Raw genomic sequence first — 24,407 nt, 5'->3', positions numbered from 1 at the left:
AATGATTAAATGATACACAGCGAAATCTACGCTCTCGCCTCATCCTGCTTTCGCCAACGGCAGCGATGTGAAAGGTGTAGCGAACTCCAGCAGTAGCTTTAGTCTCACTCGAGTGAGGAAGACCGCTGGTTCTCTAACATACAGCGAGCGGTGTGCTCTTCAGAATGTACCGGGAGAAACGTTTACTGTACCCCGCAGACATAAGCGCCTTACAGGGCTGAGCTGTGCACGGCTTTAATCTCACTCGAGTGAGGAAGACCGCTGGTTCTCCAACATACAGCGGTGTGCTCTTCAGAATGTACCGCTGGTTCTCCAACATACAGCGGTGTGCTCTTCAGAATGTACCGGGAGAAACGTTTACTGTACCCTGCAGACATAATAAGCATATAAGCAGTGCTTACTAACGTTATTAGTTACGTTATTTCTGACCGAATTAGTCATTCATTTGTCTGCTTTCGCCAACGGCAGCGATGTGAAAGGCGAAGCGAACTCCAGCAGTAGCGCGCTTGCTCCTGGGGCTGCCGCGGGGCGTGGGCGCGGCGGGTCACGTGCCTGTCGGGGCCAATCAGGCCTACCCCCCGGAAGTAGGAACGGTTGCGGAACAGCTACAGGCGTCCTGTCCTGGGGGGGGAGGGAGGGAGGGGGGAGAGGGGAGAGAGGGGAGAGAGGGAGAGGGAGGGAGAGAGAGATAGATAGATAGAGGGAAGAGAGGGAGAGGGAGAGAGGGAGAGGGAGGGAGAGTGCATGTTCTGACGGTACTCCTGTCCTGTGAGGAGAGTGCATGTTCTGACGGTACTCCTGTCCTGCGAGGAGAGGGAGAGTGCATGTTCTGACGGTACTCCTGTCCTGCGAGGAAAGGGAGAGTGCATGTTCTGAAGGTACTCCTGTCCTGCGAGGAGAGGGCGAGTGCATGTTCTGACGGTACTCCTGTCCTGCGAGGAGAGGGAGAGTGCATGTTCTCGCAGTACCTTCTGGCGACTCACACATTAGCAAGTTCATCAACAATCACAAAGCTCTCTGTAACTGAGGGGTACAATTCCCTGACTGTATTGTTAGATATGATACTTACTACCACTACCTCTTGTACTTTAGACTCTGGCCACCCAGTACTAGGCATAAATAATTATGGTAAACACTCCCACGTAGATGAAACGATCCAACACAAATGTACCAAGTCGAAAGTCTGCGTTTAATAATAATTAATACATAGCAAAAGGTATGTAGAGCAATCACTTAATTACATTTATGATTTGAAATAGGATGCACTTTTATGGCAAATGAGTATTCGTTGGTATATCAATAGAGAACGTCCAATCTCTGGTGGCGCAGGCGGTAAATATACAACCTGGAATATTTAAGGAATAATAGCAATGATACTTTAATGATTATAGAACTGGATACACTAGGGGGGAATTCCGGTCGCTTGTAAGACAACTGGAGAAGGGGGGGGGGGGGGTAGAGTCTGGCTGTATCCGTCTGGCCGAGGGTATCCTGGGAGAACCCACGGTTGTGCGGCTCGGTGCCTCAGCGATCCTCGATCCACAGATGAAAGCAGTTGGACTCTCTGTGGGCCGGCTTCCTTCGGTCCACGATGGAGAGACGTGAAGCGACCTCGTCGTGTAGAGCGTCTCCTCACCTGTCGTCCTCTCCGGGGGGGGGGTTTTCCAACACACGGCAGTGTTGGTCTTTATCCATAGAATAATCACTGTATACAAAGCATAATCCGTGCCTGGGAAGGCGGGCTGTCGTCGGTAGAATAATCCGGTATGCAGGTCCACTCGCTCGTCGGCTCTGGGGCTCCTCGGGTGCAGCCTCACATGGGGTCGGCCACCCTGGATAAGCAGCCAGTTCTCTGCCCGAAACGATGGGGTACTGACTACGATAGTATTCTCACCGCACGAAGCACTACATATGAATAGACTATTATTAGCTTAATAGACTACGTCCAACTCGACGATATAGTGCCAAATATGACTATTCAAATATTAATATACACGATGTCTCAATACCGATGGTAGGCCGAACTTGGCCTTACTCCCACACGTGGCGTCGCGGGGAGGCTTTACGTCTGTCACTCTATTGGAGGGTAAGAAACTGGACTAAAAAGGAAGTCCTACTTTAGTAGCGCAGTATATATACGCACTATGAACAAATAGTACCGTTAGTGGTGCGGTAGCCAGATTCCTACGCGGAACTAGGACTTGTTCGTACATGTTGAGCGGTACGTTTGAACTGGGTCTGGGGGGTATGGCAGCCTGGCACCAAGGTCTCGACCAATAGTAGAATGGAGACTATTATGGGATGTTCAGTAGGCTAGAATGGATATTCAATGCATATTGTACAAGGAATATACAAGGGATATCAGGGAATATTAGAGAATATACAAATACAATTAAATATATATATATAAATAAATATATATATTCGGTTTAATCTGGCCCTTCACAACAGCCACCCCCTGATTGGTCCCAGACCTAATCAGTTAAGCAGAGACAGATTAATCGCGTTGTCTATTTACACATAAGGGTTTGCTGTAGGGGTCAGTCAACTTCACAAAGTCATAGGGTTATAGGGTCATGGTCATCATCGATTGTGTCTGGGAGTCGGGGCAGTTCTATGAGCCTCGCCACGGGACGGGTGTAAGTGCGACCCTGGACAAGCACTTCAGCTGCTCGGACCTTGCCGTCGGCACCGGTGATCACTTTGCTTACGCGGCCGGCCGGCCACATAGCTCTGGGCAGTGATTGATCAATAATCATGACGACTGTTCCTTCTGTCAAATTGTCTCTCTCCTTTACCCACTTCTGGCGGGTCTGTAGAGACGGTAGGTAGTGCAGTAGGAAACTGCTCCAAAACTTGTCGGCTAATACTTTGCTGTACCTCCACATTCGTCGGCCGTTCGCTTCTTCAGGCCGGTACATTGTCTGGGGTAACGCGGGATCTAGCCGCCCCATCAGGAGTGTGTTGGGGGTAACTGGGTCGATATCCGCCACATCGCTGGAGACGTAGCCGAGGGGCTTAGAGTTCAATACTCCCTCAATCTCCGTGAGGACTGTCATTAGGACTTCTTCCGCCACAGTCTGGGCCCCAAGTACTGCGTACAGGGCTGTCTTTATGGAACGCACTTCCCGTTCCCAAGTACCACCGAAGTGGGGTGCGTTTGGGGGGTTGAATTGGAAGTCAATCTGTGCTGGAGCGAGGTGGGTCTTAAGTTCTGGGCCCATAGCTTGGAAGCTCTCTCTCAGCTCTCTTTCGCCGCCTTTGAAGTTTGTCCTTTGTTGTGCACTCTCTATGGTAGTGCAATCATCTATGTTGGGGTCTGCGGAGATAACAGTGCTCAATCCACAGAACACAGGCTTCTTATTCTCAGCCTCCTCCTGACTGGCTTCCCTCGGGATAGGCGTGGGCCACTCTCCTTCCGGGAGCTTTAGGAATGCTGGGCCGTCACTGTAGACATTGCGACGGGTGAGGTCATCTAGGGGCATTCCCCGGGTGATGACGTCAGCTGGGTTCTGTTTTGTATCAACGTAGCGCCACTCTGTTTCTCCGGTTAACTCTTCGGTTAAGTCTTGAATCTCGGTGACTCTGACTCCCACGAAGACTTTGTACTTGCATGAGTCCGATTTGATCCAGGCGAGTACTGTCGTGGAATCTGACCACAGGATTGTTCTAGACACCGGTATGGTGAGCTCACGTTGGATGAGCGTGGCTAGGTGCGCTCCGGCTAGGGCTGCGCAGAGCTCTAGGCGTGGGATAGATTGTTGCTTGCGTGGGGCTATTCTCGAGCGGGCGAGGACAAATGCTGTGTAGATCTCTCCCCCCTCTTCTTGGGCCCGCAAGTAGGCTACTGATCCGTATGCGACCTCTGAGGCGTCACTGAAGACGTGTAAGTCCATTTTACATGTCTCTGGCCTCACCGTGGGTGGGAAGTAGCTTCGGCGCATATTAACGCCTGGGAGTGAGTGGAGCTCCATCTCCCACTCTCTCCAGGTGGATGCAAGGTGTGCGGGAATGGGGTCGTCCCAGCGCTGGTCCTTGTCCCACAATGCTCGTACAATCATTTTTGCCCTGGTGGTGTACGGTAGAATACATCCTAGCGGGTCATATTGTCGGGCGAGTGTTGTGTACACACTCCGTCTGGTGGTCGGCGCCGCCGCCGGCCTTCCCTGCTCCGTAGTCAGGGGCTTGTGTCTGTAGTGAAGCGAATCTGTTTTGAATCGCCACACCAATCCCAGGGTCATCTCCTGGGCTTCTCCCGGGATTGTAGCCATCCAGGTCTCGCTGCTGGCTGCCTTGTCCTCGGAGGAGAGGCTGCGCAGTACTTGCGGATCGCTGCTGGCCCACTGCCTGAGATCAAAGCCGCCTTTGATCAATGAGGCGCGGAGTTTAATCAGGAGAGCCTCGGCTTCTTCCTGGGTTGAAAGGCTTTGTAGACAGTTGTCTACGTAGAAGCTGTTCTTTACGCTGTGTCGGACCTCTTCGTCCGCTGCTGGGTCCTCTGCTACATGTTTCTGTAGTGCAAATGTAGCACAGCAGGGGCTGCACGTCGTTCCGAAGGGGAGGACTTCCCATTGGTAGATGGCTGGGTGCTCATCTCCTGGCTTCTCTCTCCATAGGAACCGTAACAGGGGCTTGTCCTCCTCTACTAATCTCACCTGCAGGAACATTCCTTTAATGTCCCCGCTGATGGCCACCTTTTCCTGGCGGAAGCGGAGTAGAACGCCGAGTAGGGAGGGGCCGAGTGTGGGACCGGGCAGTAACTCTTTATTCAGATTTTGGGATCCGATCTGGTAGCTGCAGTTAAATACTATGCGGTCTTTACCGTTGTGATGGACCTTGTGGTGAGGCACGTACCACGATTCAGTGGTCTGGTCAGCCTCTTTAATGTCCATCTTTGTGACGTGTCCCGCTGTGATGAGCTTCTCAATCTCGGCGCGGTATACACTCTCTTGGGCGGGGTTCTTGGCTAAGCGCCGCTCCGTGTTCAGCAGGTACCGTTCTGTGGCGTCTGTCTTGGCGTAGAAAGTAGGCATTCCTTCTCGCTGCAGGAGTGGCGTGGCGTATCTCAACACGCCGTTGACCGGGACTCTCTTGGTCCCTGTCTCGAGGAGGTGAATGGCGTAAATGTCATCTTTAGAGCGAATGTCTTTCTTTCCGTTCTTAAAGGGCATTTGTTCCAAGGTCCATAACCGCTCTACGTGTTGCAGGAGTGCGGTTTCTCCCTCTGTGACTCGGGAGTGGAGACATCTAGTGGCTGTACTTCGGTTGAGAGATTTGGCGAGCGGGCCTTGGAGAGTCCATCCCAAACGGGTCTCGACTGCTGCAGGACAGCCTCGGGGTCCGGTATGAACCCGGTCTATCGGGACAATGAGGTCTGCATGGTCGGAGCCTATCAACAGGGTCGGCATAGCATTGTCTATGAGCGGGATCGGTAACTTGCGCAGATGCGCATATTTCTCCATCAGCTTGGCAACGGGGTATGTGTACCGCGACAGTCCTATTTCTTGGCTGGTGAAAGCGTCTGTAATCTGGTACCGTCGCTCAGGCTAGCCGCTTGCTGCGATAGAGAATGAGACATTCTCGCCCTTTATCGTCTTCAAATCTCGTCTTATTGTCCGAATTGTCATTTGGGTTTCGCTTCCCCGCAGCCCTAGCTGGGCCGCAGCGGAGGCGAGCAGAAGGGTCTTCTCTGACCCGTCATCGAGGACGGCGTAAGTGTCCAGGACTTTATTCTGGTAGCTTAGTGTCACACGCACTACTTTTAGGAGTACTCGGGCTCCACTGCTGCTGGCGGGATCGATGTACATGACGCTCGCTTTGCTGCTGGATGGTGCGGGTGAAGGGCGCCGTCTGTTACTGTCGTGAAGTATGTCCAGATGGGCTCCATCGCACTTGGTGCACCTTTTCTTTAAGCGGCATTCGGCTGCCATGTGTGAGCGCGCACAGCGAAAACAGCGCTTGTTGGACTTTATCCATTGACTTGCTTCCTCCGCGTTCAGCTTGGGGAAGGAGTCACATTGCGCTAGCCAGTGTTCTTTCTCACAGTAGGGGCACACTATCTTCCACTTCTCCGTTCTGGAGGGGGTACTGTGGCTCCTGCTGCTCGGTACTGACTCCGATTGGTGCATCACAGTCACCGATCTTCTTCTATCATTTAGTCGTCTGGTTCCTTCTCTGGAGCCAGGGGTGCTCCGTCCGAATGTATCTAGCCGTAGGCTGCTGACTTCTCTCGCCAGGAAGTCTGCTAGATCGAGGAGGTTCGGTTCGGGGCCATTCGGGTCTCGGTCGTCTCTCTGCCGCCTAAAACGCTCCTGTCGAGCGGGCGGCAGCTTCTCCAAGATCCTTTCCACATTTGAGTTGGCGTAAAGTTCATGCCTCCCCTTCTCTCTCTGCGCTCCCAACATCCCTACCAGGGACTGCACTCTGATGGACAGGTCGTCCAGTGCTCGATTGTCTATTGCTGGGGGTAAGCGGTCGATGTGTCGGATCTCCTGGATCACGTAATCCCATATGCGCCCATACCTCTGGTCCAATGCTACCAGCGCTGCTGTGTATGGGGTGGTGGAAGTCGCGTAGGCGAGCGCTATATTATGTGCGCGGGGTACCTTTAAGTGCTTCAGTAGGATGGCGTATTTATGGCGTTCATCCAATACATCCACCAACATGGTCTCCAGACACATGCGGAGTTCTGTATACTGGGCCCGGTTCTCTTGGGTGAAGTCGGGTACCATAGGCGTGCCAATGTATGACGCTGACTGTGGATACATCGGCGAGCGTTGGGGGAGAGGCCTCCTAGGCGAGTCTCCTCCCGCTCCTTGGTATGGGCTGGTACCGGCAGTGTACCATGGCCCGCTTGTCCAGGTGCTGTTCCTCGGTGCGGGTCGTGCGTCGTGCTCACCCGGGTATAGAGTCGGGGGTCTGTAGCGCAGCTCCGCGGGAGTATAGCCTGGGCTGTACCGGACCTCCTGGTCCGGTAGAGTACTGTGCTGTCGTCGGGCGTGGTTCTCCTCCTCTTCCTCTTCGTCTTCAGTTAGGTCATCCAGTGCTTGTAGTCTCTGGTTTAGCCTCTCCACAGGATATGCTGCTCCTTCCCGGTTGCTAGGTCTCGCTTGGACCGGTGGGGGGAGGTGGTCTGTGGGGGGTATAGACCTCGTCTGTTGGTCAAGTTCAGGGTTGTTTACTCGGCTAGGGGATGCCGCCCTGGAGGTGTGTCTAGACGAGTTCCTGGAGCCTCTGGCGGAGGGAGAGGGTGTTGTCCGTCTGATCAGCTGTTCTATTAGTTGCGCTTGCTGTCTGTCGCGCTCTGCGTCCCGTAGAGCACCAGCAGCTGCTCGCTGGCTGTCTGCTCGGTCTCGGGCCACATTCTCTTCCATCTGAATGCGTCTTATTTCTAGACGTATATGCTCTTCTTTGCTCCGCTGCTGGATCTGCAGTCGGTCGCGTTCAGCAGCGGCGTTCAGGCTGATGAGGAAGGCCTGCTGTAGGGTCCTCTCTGCCTCGCTGGGAGAAGGCGGTTGTATAGGGGAGCCTTCCCTCGGGGTACTCCTTGCGGAGCCTTGGGGCTCTATCTCCACGGTGCTCTCCCCGTCTTCTTCCGTGCCGAGTTCTCTCTCGGTAGCGTTGTATTCCTCCCGGGACTCATCGGGGACTACTTCTTCAGTACTGGCGGGGTGTGAAGTCATGTCTGGTTCCCACTGGTCCCCACCGTGAACTTGGTCAGTTACATTAGAACCCGTAGGGGCCTCTATGGTCGGGGTAGTCTGGGCGTTGGGGTTAGACATACTTTTACTTTCTAGTTTTACCGCGTTTACTGTTAGTAGAAGACTAGGTTGTTGACTGACAGCGTAAGCCTCTAAGTACTGAGGGAGCCGTCGTTCGCGCTGCGGGCGTTGGTTAGGAGGATCGTTTCGTGGAGTGTTCATCATAGGCCATTTCAATATTAATAACACTATATTAATATTACACTAATTACCCTCCGGCTCGAAGGACCAATTGTAACTGAGGGGTACAATTCCCTGACTGTATTGTTAGATATGATACTTACTACCACTACCTCTTGTACTTTAGACTCTGGCCACCCAGTACTAGGCATAAATAATTATGGTAAACACTCCCACGTAGATGAAACGATCCAACACAAATGTACCAAGTCGAAAGTCTGCGTTTAATAATAATTAATACATAGCAAAAGGTATGTAGAGCAATCACTTAATTACATTTATGATTTGAAATAGGATGCACTTTTATGGCAAATGAGTATTCGTTGGTATATCAATAGAGAACGTCCAATCTCTGGTGGCGCAGGCGGTAAATATACAACCTGGAATATTTAAGGAATAATAGCAATGATACTTTAATGATTATAGAACTGGATACACTAGGGGGCAATTCCGGTCGCTTGTAAGACAACTGGAGAAGGGGGGGGGGGTAGAGTCTGGCTGTATCCGTCTGGCCGAGGGTATCCTGGGAGAACCCACGGTTGTGCGGCTCGGTGCCTCAGCGATCCTCGATCCACAGATGAAAGCAGTTGGACTCTCTGTGGGCCGGCTTCCTTCGGTCCACGATGGAGAGACGTGAAGCGACCTCGTCGTGTAGAGCGTCTCCTCACCTGTCGTCCTCTCCGGGGGGGGGGGTTTTCCAACACACGGCAGTGTTGGTCTTTATCCATAGAATAATCACTGTATACAAAGCATAATCCGTGCCTGGGAAGGCGGGCTGTCGTCGGTAGAATAATCCGGTATGCAGGTCCACTCGCTCGTCGGCTCTGGGGCTCCTCGGGTGCAGCCTCACATGGGGTCGGCCACCCTGGATAAGCAGCCAGTTCTCTGCCCGAAACGATGGGGTACTGACTACGATAGTATTCTCACCGCACGAAGCACTACATATGAATAGACTATTATTAGCTTAATAGACTACGTCCAACTCGACGATATAGTGCCAAATATGACTATTCAAATATTAATATACACGATGTCTCAATACCGATGGTAGGCCGAACTTGGCCTTACTCCCACACGTGGCGTCGCGGGGAGGCTTTACGTCTGTCACTCTATTGGAGGGTAAGAAACTGGACTAAAAAGGAAGTCCTACTTTAGTAGCGCAGTATATATACGCACTATGAACAAATAGTACCGTTAGTGGTGCGGTAGCCAGATTCCTACGTGGAACTAGGACTTGTTCGTACATGTTGAGCGGTACGTTTGAACTGGGTCTGGGGGGTATGGCAGCCTGGCACCAAGGTCTCGACCAATAGTAGAATGGAGACTATTATGGGATGTTCAGTAGGCTAGAATGGATATTCAATGCATATTGTACAAGGAATATACAAGGGATATCAGGGAATATTAGAGAATATACAAATACAATTAAATATATATATATAAATAAATATATATATTCGGTTTAATCTGGCCCTTCACAACACTCTCCGTTGCAGAGGTTTTATATGGTTCTATGGTTGCAGTAGACTACAGTAATCAGACGTCCCTTTATAAGAAATTCCCCCACTACTAACGTTAACAATGAAGAGGGACGTCATGTGGGAAACGTTGAGGCAGCAGGACCAGTGGGAAAAAAACAAAAACGGAAAACAAACTAATATTGCAGTGAGGCCACAAGTATTAAGTACACAGGACGAGCTACACTACTATTTATGCTAATGTTGGGTAACGTTAACAGTATTAATGTGCGATTGTCCAAAGGAGTCAGTCTGTAAACAAAGATAATATTACATCAGATAATTCATTTATTGACAAAATGGATCACCGTTCAACGTTATCGAAGACTCCTGCCTGTGACCGATAAGTACTTATGATTTACGTTACTTCCCCTATTAGGCTGCAGCTATCATTACATTGATTTGTTGTCTTGTCTACGTTGGTTCTTAATTAATTATCAATGAGGAGTATCCGCCTGTTGATCAAGGTTGACGCTGTGTCCATCTCTGCCAGATTTGTGTCTGTTTTGACGAACGGAAAGGTTCTCGGAGGAGGCATTTTTGGAACAGACGGATTCGTTATCATCTGCAAAGCTGTTTCTGCAAAGCCACGATTGTGTTAGTTTCTAATTAAAAAAAAGATTTCTATTAGTTCAGTGACGGATCAATGTAGCTGCAGCCAAACCACATTTTCATGTATTTCTCTATGATTGCACGTATGACATGGCCGTTGAATTTTACATTTGGCTGGTAAATTTGAATCTTGTCTGCCATGTTGGCTGGCCAAAGAAAAGTACTAGCGGAATCTCTGACACACACAGACACACACACACACACGCACGCACGCACACACACACACACACACGCACACACACCCCACACACCACACACACCACACACAGCACACACAGCACACACGCAAACACACACACACACACACAGCATTCTCTCTCTCTGTGTCGCCTGCTCAGCTGTAGGCTGCTCCGTGCATAATTTGTAGATTAGCCATAATCAGATTACACCTAATCTGTGTGTGAAGAGATTCACCCCACCCAAAATTACATGGAGAGAAAATCTCTCTCGCGCCTGCGCAAACACACACACACGTGCCCTCTTAAGGCGGCTCAGAGGGTAGAGAGCTTGGTGCTCTGTGCAAGGCACTAACACTACCAGGGTTAGGGGTTCTATTCCCACTGGCCACCGTCAACATTATGGGAAATTTGCTTACTAGAAAAAATGGTCCACGTGTCCGGGAAGATTACAATGTCCCAACTTTATACCAGATGCTTAACACAATAATTAACAATCTAAAAAGTCACAGTTACCATTTGTAATTATTAACGTTACATTACCTCCACTCTGTCTGCACTGGTCTGTGTCTTTTTGGGTCCATGTAGCACAACTCGGTTAGCCACAATTTCAGCGTGTATGTCTGTATCAATAACGATTTAAATACATCGGACTTCAACAGATTTAGCAAAAGAAATTACAGTAATTACAGGCTAATGGAGATGGATACCAGGCTGCATATTAGCCTAGCTTAGCACAATGAATGGAAGCGGACAGTACCGGTTAGCCTCGGCGTTAGAAAACTAACAGACCTTTGCTGCTTGTCATCCCCCTTCTCTCTTTTGGTTGGTCATCGTCGTTGGGCTCCCTCTGTTCTCTGGCTGGTTTTGGGGTTCCTTGCGTGGGGGGCTCGCTGTGGCTTCTGCTGTGTCCCGGGGTGTCCCGGTGTCGTCTCGGATGTCCCGATCCTACGTGTCTTCTCATTTGGCCGCTGTTGTGTCTGTCTGCTTGAGTGTTTGGAGTCCTGTCTCCTTTGGCGTGGCTGCGGGTCCTGGGGCGTGTGGCCTGTCATTCCTCTGTGACGTTTGGGGGTGGGGGCGTGGGATTTGCTGGTTTTCCCCATGGTGGCGGGGGCACCGGGACCGGGGGAGATGGAGCGGCCCGCAGGGGTGGCATTCCCGTCGCCGTGCATGGCGGTGTGAGTGGTGCACTGGCTGTTTGTGTTTTCCTTCAGTCATGGCGTGCTTTATCGGGGGGGGGGGGGGGGTGTCTTGGATGGGGATGTGGTAGGGATTGATGTGTGGGGTGTTTGGGGGACTGACTGTTCCGGGGGTGTTCACATGGCTTCGAGCGACATTGTACTATTTTATGCCTATTCTTAAAGCAGATACATACCCTTTTCTTCTCTGTGCATGCATTAGGCTTAGGGAACAGCCGCACCGTTAGCCTAGGTTAGCGTCATTCACTGGAAGTAGGTGTGCTAGTGTAGCCTAGTTCCCAACAGTCACTCCAAATACAACTCCAAAACTTTCCTGTAAACATGTTGTGATCTGTGTACCACGTGGAGAAATAAAAAAAATTGAATTTGACATTTTCGTTTTCTAAGCAGATATATAGGCTACTCTGAATTTGTGTGTGATTTCATCACCTCAAAAGCCCTGTTGTGTTTTGTGCTTTGAAAAAAATAAAAAATACGTGGTAAATACACAGGTCACAGCATGTTTACAGGAACGTTTCGGAGTGTATTTTGTGACTGTTTGGAACTAGGCTACACTGGCACACCTACTTTCAGTGAATGACGCTAAGCTAGGCTAACGGTGCAGCTATTCCCTAAGCCCTTTTTGTTAGGCAATATTGTTATATTGTAGAAATGTGTGCATTGAAATGTCTGTAAAGTCTCAGCGACATTAAAAATGAGGGTGACCTCAATTGTCTTTTCGAGAATAAATAAAGGTTTGACTGACTTTACTCTCTATCCATGATTTGCTGTCACTCACTGTCCTATCTAAAGCAGAATGCCTTAAAATATCTTAAAAAAGATTAAAATGTTGATGTGTTGCTCTCTCTTTTTCTCTCGCTCTCTCGATAAACAGAAATGGCAGGATATTATAAAGGAGGTGAAGTTTCTCCAGAGAATCCGGCATCCCAACAGTATAGAATACAAGGGCTGCTACCTCCGTGAACACACAGCATGGGTAAGACTCTGCTTCAGAAACACTACACACAGCATGTGTTAGACTCTGCTTCAGAAACACTAGACACAGCATGGGTTAGAATCTGCTTCAGAAACACTTTATTTGACACACGATGCATGTACAGGAATTTGTCTTGGGAGACATCTTATAAACTAGTGTTGTCACAATACTAGAATAATTGCAGGCCATCTAGCTGTCAGTCCAAGATGGATTTCGGTAAATGACAAAATATCGTTTGAATATAAAGAATTTGATGATCATGACAACTCTTACAACTCTACAAAGCTATACAATAAACAGACATGGTACAATCAATGCATGCACACACACACACACACACACACACTTACTTGCAAAGTAAATGTTGTACTTCCACATTCACCCCTTCCTTTTCTATGGGTTGTGTTTGTGTAGCTGGCGATGGAGTACTGCCTGGGCTCAGCCTCAGATCTTCTGGAAGGTGAGTAGAGTAGTAAGCTGCTCTTTAGTCACATCTATGGACTTCACTGGTATGACTATAGACAGAGTAATTATCACAATTTCACGATATTACGGTTATTATCCAGTAATTTATTTTGCAACATTTTATGGTTTAAGCATTTTACAATCTTAACTTCATTTTCCCCCCAGATTATTTGCTGTCCTGGTAAAAGGAAGAAGTAGGCCTAGTTTTAGGCTAAAAGTAAAACAATTCTATAGCTGACCTGAGCTTAAAAAAAGGCAATAAATGCTTACAGTTAATTAACTGGTGAATTGTTGTGACATGTCCAGTCAAATGTATTCCTATAGCCCAATATCACAAGTCTCAGTGGACTTCACAAGCCCACACTGTGGAGCAGATCAGTGAACCTTTCGGAGTTCGTATGAGCAATGGCACCAATTGTGCTGAGAAAGGACAAACAAATCTGAAATAGCCCTTTTTAGTAGAAACAAAAGGTAAGAAACCTCAGAATGCATTCCATTTACATTACATTTACATTTAGTCATTTAGCTGACGCTTTTATCCAAAGCGACTTACAAGTTCTGTACGACAAGTCATCAGGAAGGGTACAACTCTTATCAGCTGAGTAACAATGTTCATCAAAGTGTTGAGTGCTACAGTGTAGGTTAGTTTATTAGGACAAGTGCATGATAGTAAGGTTAGTTAGGGTTATATATATATATATATATATATCTTTATTCAGATAATGGTTGAAGAAGTGCGTCTTTAGTCGACGGCGGAAGATTGGACGTGTTTCGGCTGTCCTAACTGGGGTGGGTAGTTCATTCCACCATTGTGGTGCAAGGACTGAGAATAGGCGACTTCTCTTTGATGACCCTCCCGGGGCTTGGATAGGAGTAGGTCTGAGGCGGCCAGAAGATGCAGAGCGTAGGGGTCTTGAGGGTGTGTAGTTAGAGACCATTGACCGTAGGCGGGAGCGGTTCCCTTTGCCGCACGGTATGCTAGGTCGAGGGCATTGAAGCGGATTCGTGCACCAATGGGGAGCCAGTGCAGGTCCCTAAGAAGTGGGGTGACATGGGCCGCCTTCGGTAGGTTTGAGATCAGGCGGGCCGCTGCGTTCTGAATGAGTTGAAAAGGCTTGGTGGCAGTGGCCGGGAGGCCAGCGAGCAGTGCGTTGCAGTAGTCGAGGCGGGAGATGACTGTTGATATCATTCCGTGAGAAACCCCATCAACAACATGACCAGGCGTGCCATATGTGTTGATCTGATGATCAGTAAAATTATTGGTAAATAAGTAATACTATTACAAATTAAAATAATAACCATAATACAATCACAGACTGGTGTAATGGGTCAGCAGAACAGGTCTTCTTGCCTCTTATGTTTGATAAGCCGCTAATAAGATAAGTCTCTGCTGATAATTTCTCATAAGAATGAACAGGAAACATGACAACGGGTGTGTCTTCATAACCCAGTGTTAAAGGGACGTTTCATAATTGATTAATGAAACTCTGAAAACCCACAGTTATGGTGATGAAACAAACAAACCAAACAAAAGATTCCTTCTTGTTTTTGCCAGTTGAGCCATTACGCCACCCAGACGGACTTGTGGCCTCGAGCAATGGGCCTTGCTCAAAGAGACTGAAGAAAATGAGGAAGTCATACTGACAGGGTGAAAAAGTTAGAGTGAGAGAAGTGTGTCTTGCAGTCATCATAACAAAATCGTTTTTTTTAAATTTATATTAAATTATATTAATTTAACTTCTTTATATATATCCCTCTCCCCTGGTCATTTTAATCTTTCAAACTTGAAGCTACGAGCAAAATATGTCAAGATGACGTGTTCTGATATTTACACATTTCCAAAACTATTTCAGAGAAACAGCCTTGTCCATAAAGCCCCGTACAGCTATGTTGTTTTGTGGCTCTCTGCAGTCTGACCTTATGGTTTATCAAAGGTGGATGGTTGGTAAAAAGAATTGAACTTTCCTCCCCCAGTTCACAAGAAGCCCCTGCAGGAAATGGAGATAGCTGCCATTACCCATGGTGCTTTACAGGGGCTGGCCTATCTACACTCTCACAACATGATCCACAGGTGAGTCAATAGGAACAACATATCTAATCAGCTGATTACTGCCAATACATCAGACCGGCAATACATCAATTGCACAGAATTTTGAACGCCAGGCCTCTATTTTTGCCCCTTTTGGGGGAAAACAACTGAGGGAATAAACCGGGATTAGATGGTGTTTGTTCATAAACTACAACTTTAGGACAAAACATACAGATATAAATCGCACTGAAAAAGACCATTGTTGCCAAGAAATGGTCATTACCTCTTAGTTTGAGGTCCCTTGGAGATTCACAAGTGTAATATTAAATGTCCAGATAGGGAAATGAAGAAATGTCCTGCAGCTGAATAGGGAAATAGGCCTGAAAACAGATCAAATGTAACTTTTCACTGGTGGCCAGTGTTGGAAAGTAATAGCTTGACAAGTTATGCTTGTTGTTTGTAGATGCACTAACAAAACAAATTTTTAAAACAATCTAAGTGTTCTGCTGACAGTTTTTATGCAGGCCAAATAAAATGGCGGTCAATGAGTCTCATTCACCAACGGACTTGATACAAAAGATCAGACACAATTTTGTCCTAGCTCCACATTTTCGGACCGTTTTTGGAATTCACCAACGGTCCCTTCTCCTGGATTCGGTCTTAACTAAGAGCAGGATTTAGGAGTGCTGAAGAGCAGTCATAAGTCGGACAGACTGTTGTGTGCCGTGTTCTTAACTCATTCAGTGCCGGCCATTATCCTTATCCTGTTCTAGCTGGGCCATGCTTTAAAGATAGGGGTGTGTCACCTTGTTTGTAGAGCTATATCTATATTCTATATTATAGCTATGGAGACAATACTATGGTCATTTGACAGTCTGTATCTTCCGTCGAACATGCAAAATAGAATAAATTATTTCATGTATACGTTTGCGCGTTATACCGTGGTGAATATAAGTATAGTTTCAGAGTGATCCGGGCTAATTCCTGGAAAGCTGAGTTATAGGGTGCTACGTGAATTCTGCTAAAAGCATTCGCGTTTCATCCCTGGACACGCTACTATTTCCAAATCAAATGTATATAATAGGTATTATGTTTCATCATGAATGCATGAAAGGGGGGTCATTTCTGATGCTTTGATTGCCAGTAACAGCATTCGTTTTGAACACCACACACGCTGATCAGCCGGATCGATATGAAATCATTGCAGTATCAAGCTGGAATTGACGTCAGATACCTTACCTTTGATCGGGGCTATTCCAAAAAGAATATTCCAATTGTTTGATCGCCATCTGCTCCATCTGATGTCCATCTGGTCCACGACATAATCCGGCACAACACATGCATCGAGTGTCCTGGACACGTTTCAATGTGATCGAGTGAACCTCTAGGCTCTAGGTACTATCTGCGTGCCCCCCTGTCTCCGGAGGTCTCGTAGTGGTGACCGGAGTGCCGGATGTCCCGCGATGATGTCGGGGAGTTCGCGACCCTCTCTGCGCCACCCCCTATCTCCCTGTCTCCGGCTGTCCCTGAGCAACGACCGGAGTGTTGAATGTCCCGTGACTAAGACGGGGAGGACGTGACCCTCTTTGCGCCGCCCCTGTGCCTCAAATAGATCCGCTATCAACTCTATCTTTAATCTTTCAAAATGTTCAGTTGCTATCGCTATTAGCTCTATCTTTAATTTTTCAAAATTTACAGTTGCTATTGCATGCACTCATCTGTGTTTCACCACACACATGAGTGCATGCTTACCAACTGGCCGTCTGCAACACTACTATCACCAACATCTAAGAAGGGAGATCCCCCCTTGAATGGCCCTTCTAAGGTTTCTCTCCTCCACACTGCCTGTGGAGCTTTTTTCCCTATTGTTAGGTTTTAGTGAGTTTTTCCTTACCTTCGCGTGGGGTATGTCTGGGAGTGCTTGCATTCTTTCATTTATTTGCATTCATCTAAAAAATGTTTGGACCTTATGGTGTTCTTGTTCTGTTCTTGACTTATTGTTATGTTGTCTTCTTGACTTGTTTAAAGAAGACCTGTACGGCCCATGGGGACATTAACGTGTGTTGTCGGGCCCTATAAATAAATTTGATTTGATTTGATTTGATTACTAAAATTCTCCGGCCGGAGGGGTTTAAATTTAACACACGGTCTGGAACAGGGTTTACTGCACTCTCGATACTGCCACCTAGTAGGATCTGGCCGGTACTGCAGCCGCGGGGTCCCAGTATGCCTTTTAACACATTGTGTGCCGGCCGGATATGACGAATTATCGCTTGGATGCCAGCACGTTAATCAATGGGTGGACGAGCACATTTGCGAGCAATTAAACTATATCTTAAATTATGGCTATGGGTCTAATACACCCGTCGCTTATCAATGACTTGCTTGCAGTCAACATGTACCAAACGGGATTGTTTTTTCATCAGTACATTTCCGTTTTATACCGTTTTGAATACGAGTATAGTTTGAGATTTCTAGAAAGAAAAAAAGCCATTTACTGGAATACACAAAACACGTTGTCATTTTCCGGCTGATTTATGAATCGTTTTCAAATAAACACGCTAGATTATCGAGAGTATTTGTGTTCTTATGCACGATACAAAAGCGGGCTGAAAAATCATTTATTCGTGCCGCGCTCGGCGCCTAACGCCACACACACACACACACACACACACACACACGCACACACACACACATGTTGTGAACGCTGTGAAAAAAAACTCTGATTAACCCAAAACTGGTAATATAGAGTCCTTACCTCAGATCAGATGTTCTGCAAAAAGATGAATCCAATTCCTGATCGCCATTCCAAATATCGATCGCGTTTATTGATCCAACGTTATACTCCGAAACAGATCATCGACGCTGCTTCCAGTCCCCTCAATGAATGCACTAGTATCAGGTTGCATGCCCCAGAAGTCAAATGCAAGTCCCATCGACTCCAATCCAATGATGTGCAATACCATCCGGGAGACGATAGGGGGCGGTATTTGCCCTTTTCGAGCTCAGAGCCATTCCCAATGATAACGTCAGGCTCGATGGATAACGATTAAATAACGACAACTCGTTATTGGCAACCAACGCATGCCGAGTTAGGACGAGAAATCTCGTTGGCAACCAAAGTGTTAACGGCAACATACAGGTCCGTGACATTGAATAGAATATTAAAATCGGAAAAAAGGAAAAACTAGCGTTTGGCGAGCAAACACGTGTATATATACGTGGATGGCGCAGAAAGTGTTAAGGGCTTTATTTGGGAGGAATCATGGTGATTGCGTTCATGTCAACTCTACAGACATCCTTGGAATTAAATAATCATAATAATAATAAATTTGTATGATAAAAAAATTCTGTTTTACATTTACAGTCATGCCTCAAGAATGAATGAATGAATGAATTTATTCACACACACACACACACACACACACACACACACACACACACACACACACACACACACACACGATATATTGCATATACATAATTATCTTCATGTGAAAACAACCATAGATATATATAGAACACTAGATAGCTTACCCGCGCTGCCGGCCAATGGAGAGCGACGTCACTGAACCGCCGCCATCTTGCTCGAGTCAGCCTTGAGTGAGAGTGAGTGAGCTGCACAGACAAAAATACTCATAACTCGCTGAAATATTGACTGATTTACAAACGGTTTGGTTTATTACAAGCATTATTAACGTGGCTATGATTCAAGCGGTTTGTAAAAAAAAACATCTTTAAAAAAAAACATTTTTATAAGTATGCAGTATCATAACTACATCTTTGATGTTTATAGCAAACCAACCCGTTTGTAAATCCGTCAATATTTCAGCGAGTTATGAGTATTTTTGTCTGTGCAGCTCACTCACTCTCACTCAAGGCTGACTCGAGCAAGATGGCGCCGGTTCAGTGACGCTGGTGACTCCGCCTTAAGCTATCTAGTGTTCTATATATATCTATGAAAACAACAACGACGAAATTGTGTGCATGTGCCAGGTCTCCCAAGAAGCTATTTAAAGCTTTTGGAGGGAGCCTGATCACAAATATAAACAAAATATAAACAAACAAAAACATACGCTTACACACCTACCTACTAACAGACATACAACAATACATTAATACAGACAATTTATATACCTAAGTATGGATTCTGTTTAGAGATATGATTTAAGCAGTTCCTCTTTCAGTGATTTTTTGAAGGTTGTGAAATCTGCGTGCCCCTGCATGCTATGCTTAGGCTGGCACATTTGAGAGGCATTTGAGAGGCATCATTTGACATTTGAGAGGCATCATGATGTCAGAAAATAAATAAAAACACTACACCAACACTGCAAATGACAGTGGATAAATAAATAAGAACTAAAGCTAATCGCGTGGATATAGATAGTGGAATAGACTGTATTAATATTCCATATTTATACCGTCTTGTTGCACGCTCCTGGCCACCTGTTCAGCGCGCGCGCACACGCACACTGTATAGCCTACGTGTGCAATGAATGAACAGTAGGCTTATATTATTCAAATTACTTGTTTCATTAGGAGATAGTAGATACTGCCCTAATAGTAGTATGTACAGTATGTCGTACAGTACACATCTTTTAGCATGACATCTTATGGATTCGGGCGTACTCACTGTGACCGGACTTTGCGCGGCATGTCTGCAATCGTTTGAGGTTTCAGTCAAGCGTACCACCGCTTACTAATTTCATACATTTCTCATGCCAGTTTACTACATTTAACCCATTGAAACAGGGAAACACATTTTGTGTGTATATGCAGGCTATATAATGCATTATTAGCAGGCATTTCAGGTCTAAATGGGTTAATGCAGGTCGATGTCAACCAACACGCCACGCAACCTTTTGTGTGACACCGGTGCGCGACGCCTCTGTGGAGTCTGGTCCGCTCACACCCGACTCTGTGCCGGCCAAGATGTCATGCTAAGATGTGTACTGTAGTGTAGTGTAGTAGAACTACAGTATGACTACTATAGGGCAGCGCAGTATCTGCGGTCTCCTAATAAAACAAGTCATTAGAATAATATAAGCCTACTGTTCATTCATTACGCACGTAGACCATACAGTGCGCGTGTGCGTGTGCGCTGCGGCAGGTGGCCAGGAGCATGCAACAAGACGGTATAAATATGGAATTGTGTTTGATCTCTTAGATTGGCTATTTAGCTTGTAACTGAGTCTGTCAACAAACACAGATGGCTCCAACACAGTATTGGAATTTGGTCAACAAGCACACAGTCTACAAGCACACTAACTTAGGACTGGACCAAACTATTTGGATGTTTCAACTTTTCTATTTTCGTATGCAGAAGTTATACTATATATGCATTAGTCAGCTTTTTCTCAATTTAAATTTAATTTCAATCTTTCTTATCTTTATTGAGTATCCAAATGTGATCATAAATGATATATCGGAGTCTAGATGATGTCCAAATAAAACATAACAAATAACATATAATTCAGGACAAAAAAAGGGGGGGGGGATAGTGGGATGCTGGTGAAAACAGTTAGTTTTGAGCCCTGCCAAGAGGGGCTCTTTTGTCCAGACATTGCTGTTTGATGGCATTCCAGATTGTATCTATAAATCAACATTTGTGAATGCAAGCTTTTTAAATACTGCTAATTTACTGCATTTGTATCTCATTGTTGGGGTAAAACATCACAAACATCTATCATAACGCTCTCATCTCACCTCTCATCTAACCTCTCATCTTACCTCTCATCTAACCTCTCATCTCACTGCTCTCATCTAACCTCTCATCTCACTGCTCTCATCTTACCTCTCATCTAACCTCTCATCTCACCTCTCATCTTACCTCTCATCTAACCTCTCATCTAACCTCTTACCTTTCCTGTCATCTCGCCTTTCATCTTACCTCTCATCTAACCTCTCATCTAACCTCTTACCTTTCCTGTCATCTAACCTCTCATCTCACTGCTCTCATCTTACCTCTCATCTAACCTCTCATCTTACCTCTCATCTCACCTCATCTTGCCTCTCATCTCACCTCTCACCTCTCATCTCACCTCTCATCTCACCCCTCTCATCTCACCTCTCATCGCATCTTACCTCACCTCATCTTACCTCTCATCTCACCTCATCTTACCTCTCATCTCACCTCATCTTACCTCTCATCTCACCTCTCTCATCTCACTTCTCATCTTACCTCTCCTCTCATCTTACCTCTCATCTCACCTCATCTTACCTCTCACATTACTTCTCATCTTACCTCTCATCGCATCTTACCTCTCACCTCTCATCTCACGTCTCTCTTTCTCTCTGTCTCAGGGACGTGAAGGCTGGTAACGTCCTGCTGACTGAGCCAGGCCAGGTCAAACTGGCTGACTTCGGCTCTGCCTCCATCGCTTCACCTGCCAACTCATTTGTGGGGACGCCATATTGGTAAGGGGAATGGCTGGGCGACATTCAAAGCGACCTTTTGTACAGCCCTACTGAGGCCATATTTGAAAAGCCGTAGAAATCATGTCATCTCTCTGCCTGATAACTGCTGGAAACCTGTGGGGCATTGTCAAATCAGATCTCCAATACACCAGTAAGCAATAAGTGACATTTGAACTTTTGAACATTAAAGCTAAGTGTGAACTTGGATTGGACTGGCTGAGATTGGACCCTAGAATGTATGTATGTTACGTCTGTGTTTACATGTACCCACATGAGTGTGCTGGCCGATGGTTTGCATCACACTCTTTGCAGATGTAATTGGTTTGGCACTATCTAATTTGGGATTGGTTAGGCACTATCTAGGTTGTGTACTGACATGTCATTGGATACGATCCAATCGCAGCATTCTTTTGGAGTGCAAAATTCTTCTAAATCTTGGTGTCTGAAAAACATGCTTGCTTCAGACTGAAGCGAGGTGAAATGTAAATTCTTCATTCTGTGGTGCTTTCCACAAAGATGAAACATCCTCACAGAAAAGGTGTAAAGGGATGGAGCATTGCTGTCCTTGAAATTTAAGGCTTAATTTAACCAGAAGACACAGAGTCATACAAATTTGAAGAAAAGGGTGCTTTTACAGAAAGACAGATAGGCCGTAAGGTGAAGGCTGTATCGTTTCATCCCGTTCCCACCTCGGCGGACTACACAATTTTCACTCTGGGTGAAAGATATATTGGTGTAGATTATTTTAGGAACAAAAAGTTCTCCATTGACAAACTAGCCCGTTTTGCGCAATCATAATTTTAAAGTCGGGACTAGATCTTTCCTCACGAACGGATACTTGGTCACAGAGTTTTATATGATGTACCGTACTTTTCGCACTATAAGCCGCACCTGAATATAAGCCGCAGCAGCTAAATTGAATGATGTGTACATATATAAGCCGCACTGGACTATAAGCCGCAGGTGTTTTCATGTTTAATTACCATATGTAATTAGCATTGGGCCACAATACTGTCGGACAAATAACAAGAATTAACTCATTTACAAGTTGTATTAAGTTTAGCAAATAAGGGAACAGATGAATAACATTTCAATGCAGTCAAAAAAGCAATATTTTCATTTTTACATTTTCGGGTTTGGTCACGTCGAGTCACATATAAGCCGCACCGTTATATAAGCCGCAGGGTCGAAAAATGGGGAAAAAAGGTGCGGCTTATAGTCCGAAAAGTACGGTAATTGGTGCGAGTTCGGTCACGTATCTTGCGCTCGACCAATAGCAGCTCTTTGTTGCGAGGATACGGCCATCCGGTGTCAACAAATGACATCCACAGAGTAACGCTACGGACGAAAATGGACAAAAAACACCTTCTAAAGTTCGCAAAAAGGTTTCTAAACAATGTTATATGCATCTCATGTCCGTTCAGAAAGAATGTGTACAAGATTTTACACAGACACAGTGGGATAGATATAGAAACTGCGTCGAATCATACCATTACGGAGACAAACAACATTGTTTAGAGATCGATTTGTGTCATAAATGTCATGATATATATATGATATAATGGGGACCCTGATGTAAACAAGACAAACGTCTTTCTCTGGTCTGCATCCCCTTAACAATTGTGTGTACTGCGGTACTGTTCTTTGGTACAGGGATGATGGTAGACATCTTGAAGCAGGCAGGGACCACTGACTCCGCCAGGGATTGATTAAATATTGCGGTGAACACAGGGGCTAGCTGGTTGGCACAGGACTTAAGTATGCGTCCTGTTATACCATCTGGGCCAGCAGCTTTCCTGGTGTTCACCTGCATAAATGCTCTTCTCACACTGTGTTCCGACAACGAGAGAGCGTCCCCGCCCCCCCGCCCCCCCCCCCCCCCCCCCTCCACAACAGCTGGCGCGCCAGTGACGTCACTAGCCGTTGAGCTAGCGGCGCCACTGTCTACCCCAAACCGAGCGTAGAAAGAGTTGAGTTTGTCCGCGAGAGAGGCGTCGTCGCTCCCCATTGAGGGGGCGCTGACTTTGTAGTCAGTTATTGTCCTCAGTCCCTGCCATAAGCCTCTGTGTCGTTTTGTGCCATTTGTGTCTCCAGTTTATCAGCATATGTCCGTTTTGCAAGTTTTACAGCCTTGTGCAGAGTATAGACTGTAGCCTTGTACTCCTCCATGTTTCTTGACTCTCTGCCCAGGTTGTAGGCAGTGGTAGAGTTCAGAGCTGCTCTGATAGTACTGTCCACCCACGGTTTCTGGTTTGGGAACACCCGCACCTTCTTTGTGGGGACAATACTGTCAGCGAGTGTTGTTATGAAGCATACAACGCTGTCCGCGAACTCGCTGACGTCACTGGCGCTTCCTTGAAACATATTCCAGTCCGTGTCCTCGAGCGCGTCCTGAAGCGTGGCCTCTGATTGGTCGGTTAATTTTTTTGTCTCACGTGACACGATGGCGTCACGTGATCTTTGTTTGTATGCGGGGAAGAGGATAATGGCGTCGTGGTCGGATGAGCTTGTAGCCACCGTCAATGGTGGAGCCGCTACAGCCTTGTAGCCGGCTCTGAACGGGGTGTAGCAGTGGTCGAGTGTGTTTGCCCCCCTTGTGGAGCAGGCGATGTGTTGAAAAAAGGACGGCATCACATCAATAAGTGCTGACACCTAAGCCTAGCTACACTAATATGAAAAATGTACTATTTGATGCTATGCTGAGAGACAGTTTAGCTGTGTTTTTGTTTACATAACTAGCATTCTAGTTTTTTTCAGATACTGTATGCCATCTAGCCCCCCCCCCCCCCCTCCCCTAGGGGTGCATAGCTAACTCTATTGTCCTAGTCACTAGGACCTGGTGTGTGTGTGGGGGGAAGAAGAGGTGAGGGTACACAACACAAGCATTGGTTCTGAAAGCTAACAACTAGCAGAGCTACATAAACATCACTGTAAACAATAAAACTAGATGGCATACAGATGAGAAGCACGTTCAGTCACAGACTCATAACCCCTGACACTCAACTAACCGCCTCGGTCAGTCCTTCATATCAGCGGCCATCAGGCTCCACAACAGTGGGCAGGGACTGCTGCCAGA

At 46.7% G+C, this 24,407-nt stretch overlaps 1 protein-coding gene across 2 annotated transcripts in view; it reads left to right on the top strand.

Moving 5' to 3' along the window:
• The window catches only part of taok1b (TAO kinase 1b), a 126,339-nt gene that overhangs the window by 65,698 nt on the left and 36,234 nt on the right, over positions 1-24,407 (top strand). For both annotated transcript variants that reach the window (XM_084320750.1, XM_084320751.1), the window contains 4 exons: positions 12,319-12,420; positions 12,835-12,880; positions 14,860-14,956; positions 21,218-21,331. In XM_084320750.1, the coding sequence (XP_084176876.1) occupies positions 12,319-12,420; positions 12,835-12,880; positions 14,860-14,956; positions 21,218-21,331 (359 nt within the window). The remainder of the gene's footprint in view (positions 1-12,318; positions 12,421-12,834; positions 12,881-14,859; positions 14,957-21,217; positions 21,332-24,407) is intronic.

The sequence above is a fragment of the Notolepis coatsorum genome, assembly GCF_963971535.1.
Source record: "Notolepis coatsorum genome assembly, chromosome: 8".
NCBI lineage: Eukaryota > Metazoa > Chordata > Actinopteri > Aulopiformes > Paralepididae > Notolepis > Notolepis coatsorum.
This window is presented reverse-complemented; position numbering and strand designations above follow the sequence as displayed.